This window comes from Sebastes umbrosus, chromosome 1 (assembly GCF_015220745.1).
Source record: "Sebastes umbrosus isolate fSebUmb1 chromosome 1, fSebUmb1.pri, whole genome shotgun sequence".
In the NCBI taxonomy this organism is placed as follows: Eukaryota; Metazoa; Chordata; class Actinopteri; order Perciformes; family Sebastidae; genus Sebastes; species Sebastes umbrosus.
The window spans coordinates 32,525,361-32,541,190 of NC_051269.1; the positions used below are offsets into that span (position 1 = coordinate 32,525,361).

General features: G+C 43.5%; 1 protein-coding gene across 6 annotated transcripts in view; it reads left to right on the plus strand.

Moving 5' to 3' along the window:
* LOC119485011 (plexin-A1-like) overlaps positions 1–15,830 on the plus strand; it is a 233,385-nt gene that overhangs the window by 118,188 nt on the left and 99,367 nt on the right. For all 6 annotated transcript variants that reach the window (XR_005206159.1, XM_037764274.1, XM_037764301.1 and 3 more), the window contains 4 exons: positions 4,775–4,875; positions 8,818–8,941; positions 10,433–10,586; positions 11,676–11,775. Coding sequence is in view for 5 of the 6 variants with exons in the window: in XM_037764274.1 (XP_037620202.1) it covers positions 4,775–4,875; positions 8,818–8,941; positions 10,433–10,586; positions 11,676–11,775 (479 nt within the window). In the remaining variant the exon portion in view is untranslated. The remainder of the gene's footprint in view (positions 1–4,774; positions 4,876–8,817; positions 8,942–10,432; positions 10,587–11,675; positions 11,776–15,830) is intronic.

Genomic DNA, 15,830 nt, shown 5'->3' on the forward strand with positions numbered 1-15,830 from the left:
TGGACAATCATGCGATTAATCACAATGAAGTATTTTAATCAATTGACAGCCCTAATAAATAGTCTATTTGAAATAATCACATGGTTAAGCCTAGTTTCGTGTGAATTAAACACTTGATAAATGAAAAGTATAGGAGAGTATTTTCTCATTTAATTAAGAACTTTAGTGCAAAATGAACAGAGCAATTTCAAGTGAAATTATAGAAAACATTTTTTTCCATATATACAGATTTATGAATCTCATTGAACTGAGTAGTAATGTGAAGCGGGATGTAAAAACAAAACCGCATATTCACTCAAAATATTCTACAGAGAGAGAAATTTGAGTTAGTACGTGCTTGTTATTATCAATTTAGACGACTTAATTGTGTATCACGTTGTCTGGATATATGATTTAATTTCATCACGATTCCATTCAAAGACAATAAATTATCATATTGAATTATCGGCCAGCTCTACTATGTTGGTTGATATTGATGTTTTTATTTTCATGCACATGGCTTTTCACTGAAGATGGAAGATGATTGACGGTTGTTGAAATAATGCAGGTGTGGTTAATGTTAGTTTACAGAGAGGAGGCGATGGAGGGATGATGACAGGTGGTGATAACCTCTTCTCATCTTCCTCCTCTTCCTCCTCCTCCTCTCCTTGCTGTCTGCTCCTTCTGTCAGCTACTAGTTAAATCCATTTTTTAGTTTAAATTGGACTCTTTCTCTGACTTTCTTTTCTGCTCAACCACAGCTAGTTAAGATTACAGAGTACGGTTTGGATGAAAGGAAAGGAGCAATAAAAGAGCCACAAGTTTATGAGATTTCTTTGAATTTTTCTCTTTAAACTGAACATGTGACTTTCCCCCAAATACACGCAGTTTTCTTAAATGTAAATATGGAAAGCTGACTGTGAATGTGGGCTCTTTCTTGAAATTGACGCTCCCAAGTGAAACCAAATTTGTCCCTGAACTTTGGGATTAGAGCCATATGAGGTTAAGGGTTAAGCACAAGCGGTTCAGCAATGATTGTTGAAGGAGGAACTGGTGTTACTAATTTATGATGCTGAGTCTCTTGCAGATATCTAAAAATAACTGAAAATAAACAGTGATTTCTTCCTCTTGGCTCCCAGACAGTGTAACCCATAGATGAGACTCTCTTCTGGTAGACATCTCCGTTACGCCCCCCTCCTCCTCTTCCTTTTCTCCTCTACCACAGTATAGACTCTCCCTGTGTTTGAATGTTTAAAAAAAAAAAAAGAAGCCGCAACAAGGCTGATCCTTTTATGTCTGTAGATTTAACAACCAATGAAAAGCCGCGCTGAAAGCTTTACTGGTCCTCTGGGTTTTTGGGGGTGACCGTCGCAAAGCCTGTTAGCCGGACGTTTAAAGGCAGGTGATGGCGCTCTGTAAAAACAGATTGGAGAGGAAAGGTGGAAAGTTTATAGCAGAAAGGAGATGTCATGGCATTGCGATATGGTCCGGGTAGAGGGCCGGCAACACGGAGAGGAGAGAGCGAGGGAAGGAAGGGAGAATTGAGTTACGACGGCGGATGCTATTGTAAATAAGGAGATGGCAAGAGAGAGAGGAGATGGCGGCCTTGGTTTATAAGGTCATTTAAAGGAGTAATGTGGCACCCTGTCGGGAATTGGCTTTCATTAAAAGAGCCGTCCAGGGAGACAGAAAGAGGGAGACGGCGAGGGAGTGTGTGCCTGTGGGTAAGCAGTATTCCCAACGCACGCAGGCACACATTTTTCGGATCTACATGCGGTTATACAAGAGCATTCCCGGCTCCAGTAAAGCATTTTATATCCCCACTGGGAAAAACAACCATCATAGCCCCCTTCCCACATCAACAGCTGCATGCCACTCCCACTGAATAGAGCCCTGTACTAGTCCAGGAACAATTGTTAACAATAGACCGTATCTATCATTACACAGGGCAGGGATAAGGTTATGCTAGCTCACCAAGGACCCATAGTGTTAGTATGATTTATGTGGACCATTGTCCTTAATCACAGTCATAATGATTTATGGAGAAGACGATGGGGGGAATCGGTTCCCGTCCGTGATGATATGAAGAACAGGCCATTCTTGCTCCTTCTCTCCATTTTTTTGTTAAATCATAAACTATTTGAAAGACACCCTGTGATGATTTCTCTCTCCCGGGGTGTCCAATCACATATCCTCAACTGTAGCTGATTTCCCCCCTCATCCACTTTTCCATTATCTGCTCGTTCATTCGCACTCATTTTTCCCCCTGTCATCCTTTTATTATCTAAGACGCACCAAATCCCTTGTTCCATCCTTCTTTCAGCTCTCCTTTCAGATGAAAACTAGACTCACACTCGTGCTGACAATGACACATCGCGGCCGTCTGCCACCATATCCCATCTACTCAGCACAATGTCCTCGCCGATTCGCCCCGTGTGTGTCTTCCATTACACCTCTCTTTCCCTCTATTCATCCATCCAGCCAGCCAGCACTTCCAGGAGATGACCACCTCCGTCTCTCCGCTCGTTTGCATCATTTCATCCGTCTTTCTCTCTCCGGGCAGCTGGCCAGCTAGAAAGCTACTGTACAGGGGTCTGCGGAGTGAATGAATGAGATGCTCAGAGAAGGATGGAGATCGTGGGGCAGAGAGAGAAGCAGAAGGAGCATAGAGAGGAATGGAAATATATAGTGGGTAAAAGAAGGAAAAGGGGGATTAGTGGCACACAGTGTCAAGTGTTTTTGTCTGTCTGCTCTCTGCTTGTTCCGTCAAAAAGCCTCAAGGCCAGTCAGATACAAGGCATTTCAGTGCATAAATGAGTTCAACCACGTCACATCTATCTCATACAGTATCTGTGTTTGTACTTAAAGTAGGGCTGTCAAAGTTAACACGATAATGCGTTAACGCAAATTTGTTTTAACGGCACTAATTTCTTTAACGCATTATCGCAATTGATATTTCGGAGGTTGTAGCGGGCTCAGTTTTAAGGCTTAGAGTGAAGATACTGGCATCATATGAAACTACACCTAAGCCTAAACCTAGGGAATCTATTGGTACCAACCATGTTATACTAGCTTGTCAGGAAGGAAGCTAAATAACGCTCCAAACGTGCGCTACATTTTGGCGAGGAGAAGCTGGTATGGCCATTTTTAAAGGGGTCTCTTGACCTCTGACCTCAAAATATTTGAATGAAAATGGGTTCAATTGGTACCCACGAGTCTCCCCTTTACATACTGTGAGGGTTTCTGGACAATATTGGTCATTGTTTTGTGTTAATTGATTTTCAAAAATAAGTATATACATACATTTGCATAAAGCAAGCATATTCTCCCACTCCCTTGTTCATAAGAGAATTAAATACTTGACGATTAATCGTGATTAACTATGGACAATCGCGATTAAAGACTTTAATTGATGACAGCCCTAACTTAAAGCTAACTGAGGAATCCCGACTGCAGTTTAATATTTCAGCGCTGCGTTCCTTTGTCAGCCTGGTTTCCGTCCTGCAGCTATCCAGCTTTATCTCTTACCTCAGGCCTCTGCTCTCTTTCTGCCATATGTTTTTTTTGTCCTCTCATCCCTCCATACATGTCTCCCCTCCCATCCTTACCTCATAAAAAGGTCATCCCCCACTGGGTCAACCACTACTTTAGTCCCCAAATACCACTTGGACGGGGTTCTCATGGTTAAATCTGTGTGTGTGTCCACGCTGTAATAGCGTTACCCAAGGGTAGGGTTGTTAAACGCTGTTACTTACTGATCAGCCGGCTCACCCTCTCTCTGCTGCATGATTTAAAACTGGCCTGCTGGTCTGTGGCAATCTGATACACACACACACATGCACACACACACACACACACATACACAAATCATGAAACAAGGATCAAGCGACTCATCAACTTGGGGCCCGCTGGTGAAGAAAAGCTGAACGTGGCGCTGACACTTCCAGCACATGTGCGCACACACGCGCCTGCGTCTTTGTCGCACACTACCATTGTGCGCATATGCTAGCAATCTGTCTGTCACACACTTAAAACACACTCACATCTCTCGTGAAGATCTTAAAATACGCACACACACTTTCAGACCCATTGGGGCCATGTTGTGAACCATCTGTCATCACCTTTTGCAGGAGTGGAGTGCTAACTTGAACACTTGATCTTGTTTCTAAGGCAACATCTGTAGCCTATCACCAAGCTCCTAACATCCAGTATGGCTGTGACTGACACACACACACACACACACACACGCACACACATATTCACACACCAGGTCTTGCACAGGCTCTATACAAACACTTTAATCCACTCACCACTGTCTCTCTCACGCACACACACACACACACTGGGGGTCTGTCCTTCTGCTCCTCTGCCTCCCATTGGTTTTTGAGGTCACCTGTCAATCACAGCACATGTTGCCACGGCCACCTGTCAGGTGTCCCAGCATGCACCGCGAAGCCTCTCCTGTACACGCTTCACTGGAGGCTGTCACACACCGCTGGACTGGAATCGCTCACCAGAACACACACACACACACACACTTCTCACAGACTCTTTCAATCTCAGCATCGTACACACAGACACAGACACACACTCTGACGGTTTGCTGAATTGAATCAGTCTGGTAAGCTGTCAAATGCTCGTCTCCATCCAGCCGAATATCCCGCTCATTTTACGAGTTTGATTACAACGAGGATACTAATTATTTCTTCATCACCTCCCTGCTCTCTCTCTCTCTCTCTCTCTCTCTCTCTCTCTCTCTCTCTCTCTCTCTCTCTCTCTCTCTCTGTCTCTCTAGGTGGTGAGAGTTCCCGTGGAAAGCTGCGAGCAGTACACCACTTGCGGGGAGTGTCTGGGCTCCAGAGACCCTCACTGTGGATGGTGTGTCCTCCACAATGTGTAAGTACCACACACACTCATGCTGACACATTAACACACTTCACCCTGGCACCTTTCCGTTGCATTGTATAGTAGATAATTGTGAGAGAAGTGTTTTTTTTTTTAGTTGCGTGTCAGCTGATCATGTTGTGTGGAGTGGAAGCACTGACCTGAATGGTTACACATGAAGCTCAGGAGCCTTTTGTCACCTCTAAAATCCACCCTAAAATAGATTCCAGGTTGTGCTCTTCAAGGCAGTATCAAGGCTTGAATTGATGATCAGTGATGAGATATACTCTATTGACACAGGATGAGGCATCAGTTTGGTCCTCAGGTTTTGGATATATTCCACGTTAACAGAGTTTTTTTGGATTATATTTATTAGGGCTGTCTAAGTTAACCCAATAATTACACGTTAAGTGCAAAATTGTTTTAACGCAACTAATTTCTTGAACGCATTAACGCAATCAATCTTTCGGAAGTTGTCATGCAATGAGTTTTAACGGTAGAGTGATGATACGAGGCGAGGAAAAACTCAAGATATGTGAATGAAAATGGGTTCTATAATATTTATTGTAGTGATGACCTTGTGAGGTGATACCGATGTCCATTACGGAGATGAGTCTTGATCTGTTGTTGGTGATGTATATTTATTGATAATGGTGATGTTGATAATATTCAATGTTTACCATATTGTTTCTAGCCCCTGTGGGGTTACGGTAGACACTTAAAGCCTGTGCTTCCTCTATGTCATCTGCTGTATTTTTCTATTTTTTTATGTTATATTGTATGTTTTTATGTGTTTTTATGCTGGCTACAACACAAATTGCCCACTTGGGACAAATAATGAATTGCCTTCACTTTTAGGGCTGAAAGGAGCCAATCTCGACTCAGTGGGGTGCATTTTCCCTTTGAGAGTTTTTGTAGAGAATGGAGGCTGTAGATAAATTTGTGGTCTGGCCTTGGGGCTTTTTGTGGGCGTCTACAACTGTGAAGATGTCTGTAGTTACTTTCCTTTGAGCCTTTTTTTTCAGTTGTAGCATTAGTTGTACATTTGATTATGTCTTGTAAAGACTTAAGCTTAACTTGCTGAATCTTACAGAGAACATGAAACTTTAACACTCAGGGCGCTTTCACAAGCCAAAGTCTGTTTGGCTAGTCCCAATCAGAGTGAAATTGATACTTTTGGTTCATTTTGTATTTAGTCTGGCTTGGTTTTACAGTGCATAAATTAAAGCGTACCAAATACAAACATAATTTGATGAGGGGCGTGTACGAAGGAGCAAATTTATCTTTTTCATCTTGAGAGCTGCCACCTCTATGCAGGGAATCACAGACTTTGAAATATCGCTGTCAAAGTTTGTTCACTTTGACTCGGCACTGATCTACTGTGAGCACGAATCCCTTCTCCTCCAGTTTATCTCAAATTACTTTATAAATGTCACTATTTCTGTGACTTTATTTAGCGTATTCTGTCTGTTCACTTTGACCCAGATGTCCAGGTCCGTCCTCTACCGCTCATGTTAACCTGTTGTTTACCTGTGTCCATCTCAACAAATACCCGCACAGACAAACTTTCGCAAGTGGTCTCGTGCGGTTGTTTGATCCGCACCAGAGTACGATTACTGCATCCACAATCACCCAAATGAACCGCACCAGTTTGATTAAAAGGACTAAATGTTAGCTTGTGAAAGCGCCCTAAATGAGTGTTCCTCAGCCCCCTTCCTCTTCCTGAGCCGCGTTAAAATGGGATTGTTGATGTTCTGTTAAATTAACTGCTACATCTTTAAATAGCTGACTCTTCATAAAGTATCGATCGTACACATGAAACATGTTTGTTTTAATACATAAATGGAATACTTAACTGAAAGGTGAAGAGTTGTCCAATTGCTCAGTGAAATCTACACGGACTGACACATACAGAGAACCTAAACACTGCACACAGCCAGTTGCTGCTTTGAATGTGGCCTCTGTTGACCTCAGGAGCTATTTATAACATCTCGTAATAACTTTTAATAAAGTGCCTCTAACACCTTTTAATTAGTCACATAATTATGATTCATAGAATAAATCTAACTTCTGCAACTTGAAAGCTCCCCGCCAGCACAGATACATTCATCCCGTGGAAGTCTGTCAACCGACTAAACCTGTTAATAGCACATAAATAACAACGCAGCTTGGCAGCCTGCATCACTGACACTCCCATTCATCTTAGTGGTATTTAGCTTGTTTTTGTGTGTGTGTGTGTGTGTGTGTGTGTGTGTGTGTGTGTGTGTTGGAAACACGGCTCATTACACGTGTACTTTTTAATACTTAACGTGGGAATTTTTTGGCAACAGATTAAGGATTAGTCATCTCCAGTGTTTGCGGACTAGGTTTTATGTTTGCTCTAAGATTACTATTCAAGATTAGATTTGTAACAGCGAGAGTGGAGGTTTGTGGTTTACAAAATAAATCTAGTCACTCACATGTGTAGTTAAACATGGTAACACTGTATCTGAATGTAATCTCTTCATTTCCTCCCTTTGACTCGAGGGCGTGTGTGAGAGCGTAAGAACAGTTATTGAAAGGTGACGGGATGTTAAAGCACAGTTGGAACACCTCAAGCATTTTGGCATAAAGCCATCTCTCTCTCTGTGTGTTAATTAAACTTACAAAACATATCACCAACCTGTCTCTCCTCAAGGCACACACACACCACCTGTGTTTCTCCATTTTAGCACACACACACACACAGTCATGATGGACTTGATCCAGCGATATCCTTCCGTTTAGGCTCATTTTGGCCTTGTGTGTCTTGAACGCGGCTCGCTCATTTCTTACCTGACAGCGTTGCCAAATCTGGCCGAGGCCCCTCGCAGGCAAATTTGTATTAACAGGCAAATTATTTATAAGCCTCGTTTCCGCCCTCTGGTGCTTTTAGCCACATCTTATTAAAGAGCTGTGGTAGTTTCAATCAGCAGTGGGATTGAGCGGGGAATACACACACACACACAAACACACACACTCACACACACATGCAGGTGTTTTCTAGACAAATGAGCACACTTCATTTAAACGAATTCACACAGTCACACACCAGAGGAGCAGTAGAAGGTCCATAATGAGAAAAACGTGTACATACCTTTGTGCATCTCTACTCATGCCTGTACAGCGCGCGTTTGTGCGTGCGTGTGTGTGTGAGAGTTAGTGACTCCCGGGGGAGTGGTTGGCGACAGCTTTTTCTTGCTGAGCTCGAGTGAAGGCTAACTAAACGAGGGTATGGGGGGGCTGCCGCTCAGAGGAGGCAGTTAGCAGTTTTTTCTGCCTCCCTCTTATTGTTAAGGCCTCGCAGAGCGCCGCATCAGCACTTTCCCCATCACCACCGGGACCAGTTGTTGTTAGCGCGAAGGTGAAGTGATAGCTAATGCATTATGAATAGCTAATAGTAAAACCGCTACAATACGGGGGCTGTATGCTGATTTTTAGCACGATCAGTTGGCTCGTAATAAGCAGGGGAAATTGCTGACCCCATTGATATGCGGCTGGTAGGAATTGTATCATTTTTACGGTTCGGGGGGAACTTTAATGATTGCCTGTATATCTCCCCTAGAAGTTTGAATCGGGTGGGGCTGTAAACTGAAAAGATGTTCGTATAGCTTAGCGGTTCTTGCACAAATGTCAGGGCCAATAAGGTAATGATGTAAAGGCCCACTGTAATGGCTGGGGGAAGCTATTAGCCTATTTGTCTTCCGTTATTGCTCCCATTTCTGTGTGACGGTGATGGCTGCGAATGTTTGTCATCTTAATATGATTGTCATATTAGCTTAACAGTTGCTCATATTCTTCCTCTCTTCTCTTCTCTCCTCCCCTCACTTCTTGTCTCACTCATCTGTTCTTTCCTTCCATTTCTCCTCACCCCATCTTCTTTTCCTTCCCTCCATCCTCTCTTTCTGCTCCTCTTTTGCTGTCGCTCCTCCCCAGCTGCTCACGCAAGGACCGGTGTGAACGAGCCGGAGAGCCTCAGAGGTTTGCCTCCGACCAGAGGCAGTGTGTGGAGCTCACCGTCCAGCCGAGAAATATCTCTGTCACCATGTCTGAAGTCCAGGTATGTCTTCACTTCTCTATAGTCCCAACTGTGGTGGAAATTACAGTTTTACTGTTTTAAACAATAAATCATCAGTCTAGAAAGGGATAAACTTTAGTGAATGAGGTTATGAAAGCCCAGTGACTTAAGGTCAGTGTCCTCTGAAAAGGGCTTAGACCCGCTCATGAAGCGTGCTGTTGTCTGAAACAAAAGCTGCCAGTTTATTTAACAGTGGCTCCGTGATTCATTTCCACCTGCTCCTTAAAAATCTGACTGTAAGAAAGAAGTCTGCTGCACCATCCTTTTGCCGTATCCTTATCTTTATGCATCTATGTCTACGTATACGTTTGCCAAACGTACACAAATAAGCGAAATGTGAAAATTAAAAGTCACACGTGTTTACACCAAGGACGCAACTGTTTCAACTATAACTCCATGTGTAGATTTATATAGGGATGTCACAATACCAGAAATGTAGTAATCGATACCAATACCAGTGAAATTCTTTGATTCTCTGTACCAATCCGATACCACAGCAAAAAAAATAAATAAAATAAAACATTAAATTCCATTTACTTCAACATCCACTCCTTTATTACTGTTTGCAGACTGTTTTTTGCTAAGAAGTTAAAAAAGTCATAATTCCCTCTCTATATTTATATTGCTGTGAAAACATCTTACATTTTACAAGATTACTTTTGAACACATCATGATGACGTTACAATTTTCCTTTGCCCTATACTCATTTCTACTGAATAGAGCCTGAACGCATCATAATGTAATAATAATGGCGCCTCCTGTGTTGAATTTGGCAGGACGAGAGCTAGTTAAAGTTGGCTGTTAGCTCCATGCAGGACTGTGCTGCTTACCGGCTGCTAACAGCTAACGTTAACTAGCTCTCATCCTATCAATTTCAACATGGATTTGTTCTTCACAATGTAGCATTATCAGGGAAAAAAATAGGGTGCGTCCCCCTTCGACGTGTCAATAGTGAGTTTACTGAGTCCCAAACACATTTTCTATCGTCCCCGGGACGGCGTTAGTTTTGAGCCTTGACGGTCACGTTTTCAACATTTTGGCATCAACTTGGTACCGAAGTATCGGTTCTCGTGACATTCCTACTTTTAACTAGGAATTAGCTTTTCTCGGTCTTGCCATCTATATCGTGGAAATCTCTAAGCGTGCGTATGCATGTGCATGAGAGCTCTCATTCTGTCAGCAGCTCCTCAATGTAAGCACATAGGTTTGACTGATTACACTTTCTCTCTGCACATTAACACGAACACATTAACCTTGCTGTAATAGCTGCTCCGACTGACGCACACAAGAACTCACCCTCCCTTATTCCTGCTGCTGTCACATATACTCATACCCACGCTTCACTCCACCCCCCCGCCCACCTCCCTTCCCCAACACCCATTAACCCTCATGTCATATCTTATAACAATCCATGTACACCATGTCCTTCCATTGATCTTGTACCGATTGTCCCTCTCCTTCTCCCTCTTCTAGCTGGTCCTCCAGGCTCATAACGTGCCTGATCTGTCAGCGGGGGTCAACTGCTCCTTCGAGGACTACGTGGAGACGGAGGGACGCATCCAGGGTGGACACATCTACTGCATGTCTCCCTCCGTGCGGGAAATCATTCCGATCACAAGGAACAAAGGTCGGGACGGGAAGGATGATGAAGTCATCGGGGTAGTGAGGTCACTGGGTGGTAGCAGCAGGCGGGCGGGCGGAGTGTGGATACGGGGATTTTTGGGTGATATATATTTGATGAATTTAGTAATAAACTCTTTTTATGATGGTATTCCATTTGACACGTTTTACGTTTATGTCATCTCCCCCTCTTTCCCTTTCTATAGCACTGTATACTGTATGTTTATCACGATGCGTCTCCTCCTCAGGGCTCTTTTTGTACGTTAGATTTGGAGAAAGCTAGAACAGAATTTTAATGCTACCAGATGATTTGTTTAGTGCATCTATATTCAGAATACCTTGTCGCCACCAATAACACTCACCCGTTCCCTCTCAAAGCCCCAAACACAAGTCTACATTTATCTCCTGAAAATAGAACTGTTTTTGAATTCCCATTATCATGCATTATGCACTGTTGTCAGTTTCATTTTTTTTCTTTCTAAAGACACTGGTTATGCTCCTAGCATCTTTTCAAAGCAGCGACTTCAGTGTGGTTTATCGTTGTATTTAAAAATATCTGCATCTTTTTTTTTTTTTTTTTTGCTGCAGAGATTACACACCTGTTTCATGTCCAATTCTGTCAAGACACAACTGATAAAAACTTGTTTGGTATCCGCGCTCAAAGCACCGAAAACATGTCAGACAGTGCGCTCTAAGTTTCCTCAAAGCGACATCTCAGTAGTTCTTCAACTGAGCCCATTATGCCCCATTATGAGTTCTCATCAGCTCTGGCATCCAAACACTGATTGGTGCTGCTATTTTTAATGCCACCCTACTGTGGGTGTGACAAGAGCGCCGTGTTGCTAAGCTACAGTGTTTCTTTGTGTGTGTGCGAGTTATCTGTTGAGGTCACACAAGTGGAATGTAAGAATGTGACGTGTCGATGAATAAATGTTTTCCAATTTATCACATTTATTCCCTGTGATTAAATTAAGCTGTTAGGTATTTTTGAGCTGTTTGGTAATTCATTTAGGTTAAATTTTTCTCTAAAACTGTAAAGATTAAACAAAAAGTATTATTCTAAATATATTTATTTTCATGTGTATGTTTGGTGCAGGTGACAAGCGGGTGGTGAAGCTCTATCTGAAGTCCAAGGAGACGGGCAAGAAGTTTGCCAGCGTCGACTTTGTCTTCTACAACTGCAGCGTCCACCAGTCGTAAGTTACAATGATTACATATTACTGGGTACTTTTTTGTCTTGTTTTAGTCGTTTCCCTCTTGTTCTTTAAAGAGACAGTCTCTCTGTCCAGCCTCCCCATGGGCTGTCTCATGTTACCATCCATGAGAGATCCAGTTAGACACACACAGATATCCCAACCCCCCCCTCCCTCCGACCTCCACAGGAGGCTCCTGTTACCATTGGAGTTAAAAATCGAACATGCCGTATATGAGAAACGATTGGGATATGAGATGGTAATTCTAGTCTTATTATCATAACCCACGACACACACTAATGATACTTCAATGATTAATTCATTATGCGATAGTCTGCCGTAATGCCTCTATCACAGTCTCTAACCGCATTAATGCCTCTTCCCCACAAATACTCACAGCTTTTTTTAGCACTCGGGTACTCACTTATTTACACAAGGTTACACAAAGTCAAATACTGTAATATAGGGCTGCAACTAATGATTATTTTCATTGTCGATTATTTTCTTGATTTATCTATGAGTTGTTTGGTCTATAAAATTGTGAAAAATGTTGATCAGTGTTTCCCAAAGCCCACGATGACGTCCTCAAATGTCTTTTTTTTCCACAACTCAAAGATATTCAGTTTACTGTGATAGAGGAGTAAAGAAACCAGAAAATATTCACTTTTAAGAAGCTGGAATCAGAGATTTTTGACTTTTTTTCTTAAAAAATTACTCAAATCAATTATCAAAATAGTGGGCGACTAATTAAGTAGTTGACAACAAATCGATTAACTGCAGCTCTGCTGTAATATGGTGAATGAAGTCTTGCCGTTTCCGATGCGTTAGTCTCCTTCACACTCCAGACACCCTCAGCTATCTGCCCAATCACAGTTCACTGCCTCTCCTAATCCACCTTCTGCTGAAAATCTCCACCGCCCCATCGAACCACACCCCTAGGTCAGTCCTACCACGAGCCCGATGCACCCTGCCGGGGTAAAAGAATCCTCTGCCCCGCCCCACACGATACCCTCCCTCCCGTCCGTCCACGGCTGATCCAGGGGAGGCTGAAGCGTCTGCTGGGGTATTAGCCGAGGGGCAGCAGATGGCTCGGAGGCCCCTTGGGGTACCGCACGGCTCCATCCCGGCTTCCCTCTGGATGTTAGATGAGCCTCCTTCGAGGATTGTCCGCAAACACACACACGCACATAGACATGCACAGCCACACCTCTCTCTACGCTCTGTCACTTAAAGCTCATTGAAGCCCTTAACGTCTTGGACACCTAATCCGTTAGTGTGACCTTTAACCCAGCTACCCCAGTGTCCCTGCCCTCGTACAGAAAATCCCCTGCCAGAACAACCATGATTAGCTCAGCTGGTTAAGGGTGTGGTGGTTTACAATGTCAACTCCCAGTTAATTCATGTCCCATAAGGACCCTGTGCTGTTTGCTCTAACTCCCAGTGCCTTTTTACTGCCTAGGGTACATGTTGCGTCAGATGTAAATCCTGTGAGTACAAATTGCTTCATGTCAAAATAGAAAACACCCAGTTCAAAAAAACGCAACAGTCTCCTCATGGACGTATTCAAATGTGACATTAAAGATTCTAACATGGCAATGATCTCACAAAGCAAGTGTAAGAAATGACGCAGACAAGAGAGTCGCCCATTTGAAGATATTACCCCAATGAACTCTGATTAAATCCGCTCCCCGGGCTGATCTAATGCGGCCTACGAGTGATGTAATGGACACGTTTTAATGAAGTTACAGATATGACGCGCTGCATCTTCGGCAGCGACTCCGATGGCGACGAGAGATTCTGAGATAAAAATCCCATTTGGAGCTGGCGCTCCGGCCCGCGTACGCGCCGTGCCCCCCGGACGTCAGTGTGTGGCGTCTGATGAGATCAGACTAGTAATGTCGTTGGCGTAATGACTTCAGGCCCGCAACGGCCACACGCGAGGCCCCATTTCCAGGATGTTTGGTCATTCTTTACAGAGCCAAGTTCTCCTCTAATGGGCTTAAACTCAAAATACTGCAGGCTTTTACACAGTGAAGGAAGCAGAAACACGCTCTCAAAACATGCAGAAACACATTTCCGAGCAGTAACAATAATCATCAGCTGCACCTTCATGAATTCCCGCACATCTATTTTTGCAGTCTCATACAGCAGTGTCTTTACTGTACACTGCTAACTTTAAAGGAACAGTGTGTAGGATTTAGCGACATCTAGAGATGAGGTTGCAGATCACAACTCCTCCCTAGCGTTTGGAAGAACTACGGTGGCCAACGCAAAAAGGCAAATGGCCCTATCTAGAGCTGTTGTAAGAGCAGCGTAGGTCATTTGGAGAATAGCAGAGCAAGAGCGTGTGTGTGGGGGGAGGTGAGTGGTGAAGCAAGAGAGAGAGAACGGCCGTGAATGTGTGAGAATGTACAGTGGAAGTTGCAGTTTGTGCAGAAATAAATGCTGCAGCTCCTCAGGACCAACAGAGGTTTCCCGTGTCTTGTTTCCCGATGGCTGAGTCGAGTTATGGGGGTTAACTCCGGAGCAAGTAACGTTATCGACTCCGGTTAACACAGGGGTTTGTCCGTTCTGGGCTACTGTAGAAACATGTCGGTCGGCTCCGTTAGGTCCCGCTCAATATGTAGATATACACGATAATGAAAACACAGTGATTCTTATTTTCATGTGATTATACACTAAAGAAAACATACTTACTAATAATTAATATTATATTCAATTTGTGCCAATAGATCCCCCTAAATGTCACACACTGGTCCTTTAACACTACCTTTCGGAGGGCAAGGAATGAGCTCAACATTGGAAATTGCCCCATCATGTTTCTAAATAGTTTATACTCACATATTGACACCCAACCCCCCTCCCAAAAACACACACACCCCTCCTGCTTATTTACTCAACTGATTACGTCGTGGCCCTTGCCTTTTCAAAAATGCCATAAATTTGCATAGTGGTATTAATCTAATTAGAAATCCCACTGTTTCAGTTTAAGGGTTGCCGAGATTGAAATAGAAAATCACCCACGGCCATGATTGCTCCTTAATTAAATATTTCCATACGCTTTTCCTCATTCCACAGCCCCCCATTTATTAAAGATAGGGAAGATAGGCTGGCAGTGAATTGGGGTTTAAATGTCTGCATAAAGCCGTATGAAGCACCTTTTCTCTTTATGGTTAATGTGGCTCGGGCAGCGACTGGGTCATTTGGTGTGTGATTGAGGGTGCTCTTGATGTAATTGAGAGAAAAAGTGCACAGAAAGAGAGAGTACAGTTTTTCTTTGATAGAGAAGAATGTGAAAAGCTTTGGATCCAAGGTAAAACTCAAGAAAACAAGTGCAGTTAGAAAGCATTTTGTTTTCCAAATGTTGCCGCAGTTTCTTGCCCTGTGATAGACACATTCAGATTGTGGTCTGTTTCTGTAAACTAAACACTTTTTAGTTACTACTCCCTCTGTGTTATTATTTTATTAACCCCCCTCAAATCTTAAAGGGATCCAGTAATGATGGGAGAGACTATCTAGGGTCATTAAATTATTCACCTCCACTCCTTTGAAATGAATAGCAGCCAATAAATAACTCATTTTGCCAAGTGCAGGAGTGTCAAACACACCTCACTAGGAGAGCGGATTGTATTTAGCACTCCAAACCTGACCGAGGAAAGGAGAGAGGAGGAAATCATATCCCATTGTGTCGGGCCCTGCAAAAAAAAAAAAAGAAACACTACCGCTCCGAAGCTAGCGCAGCTAAATTAGCATCTGAATATGAAGGGATTAAATTAGCATGATGAGCGTGGCCATACGGGCAGCGTGTCTGCAGCCCCTCAAAGCCTCCGAGTGGCTAACGGCGATGGCGAGTGACAGGAAGGAGGAATAAGGAGGTACGGGGGGAGGGGGGAGCTGAAACAGGGAGCCCACCCCCGGACAAGAATTATCGAACGTCTCCAAAATGGCCCTGGGTGGGCTTTTCCTTAAAAACAGTCTGCACCCAGGCTAAAAGAGAGGTTCTGAGATCCTGCGGCAGCTCGTGACAGGGGGGCCCTGGTTACTTGGTGGGACCAAAG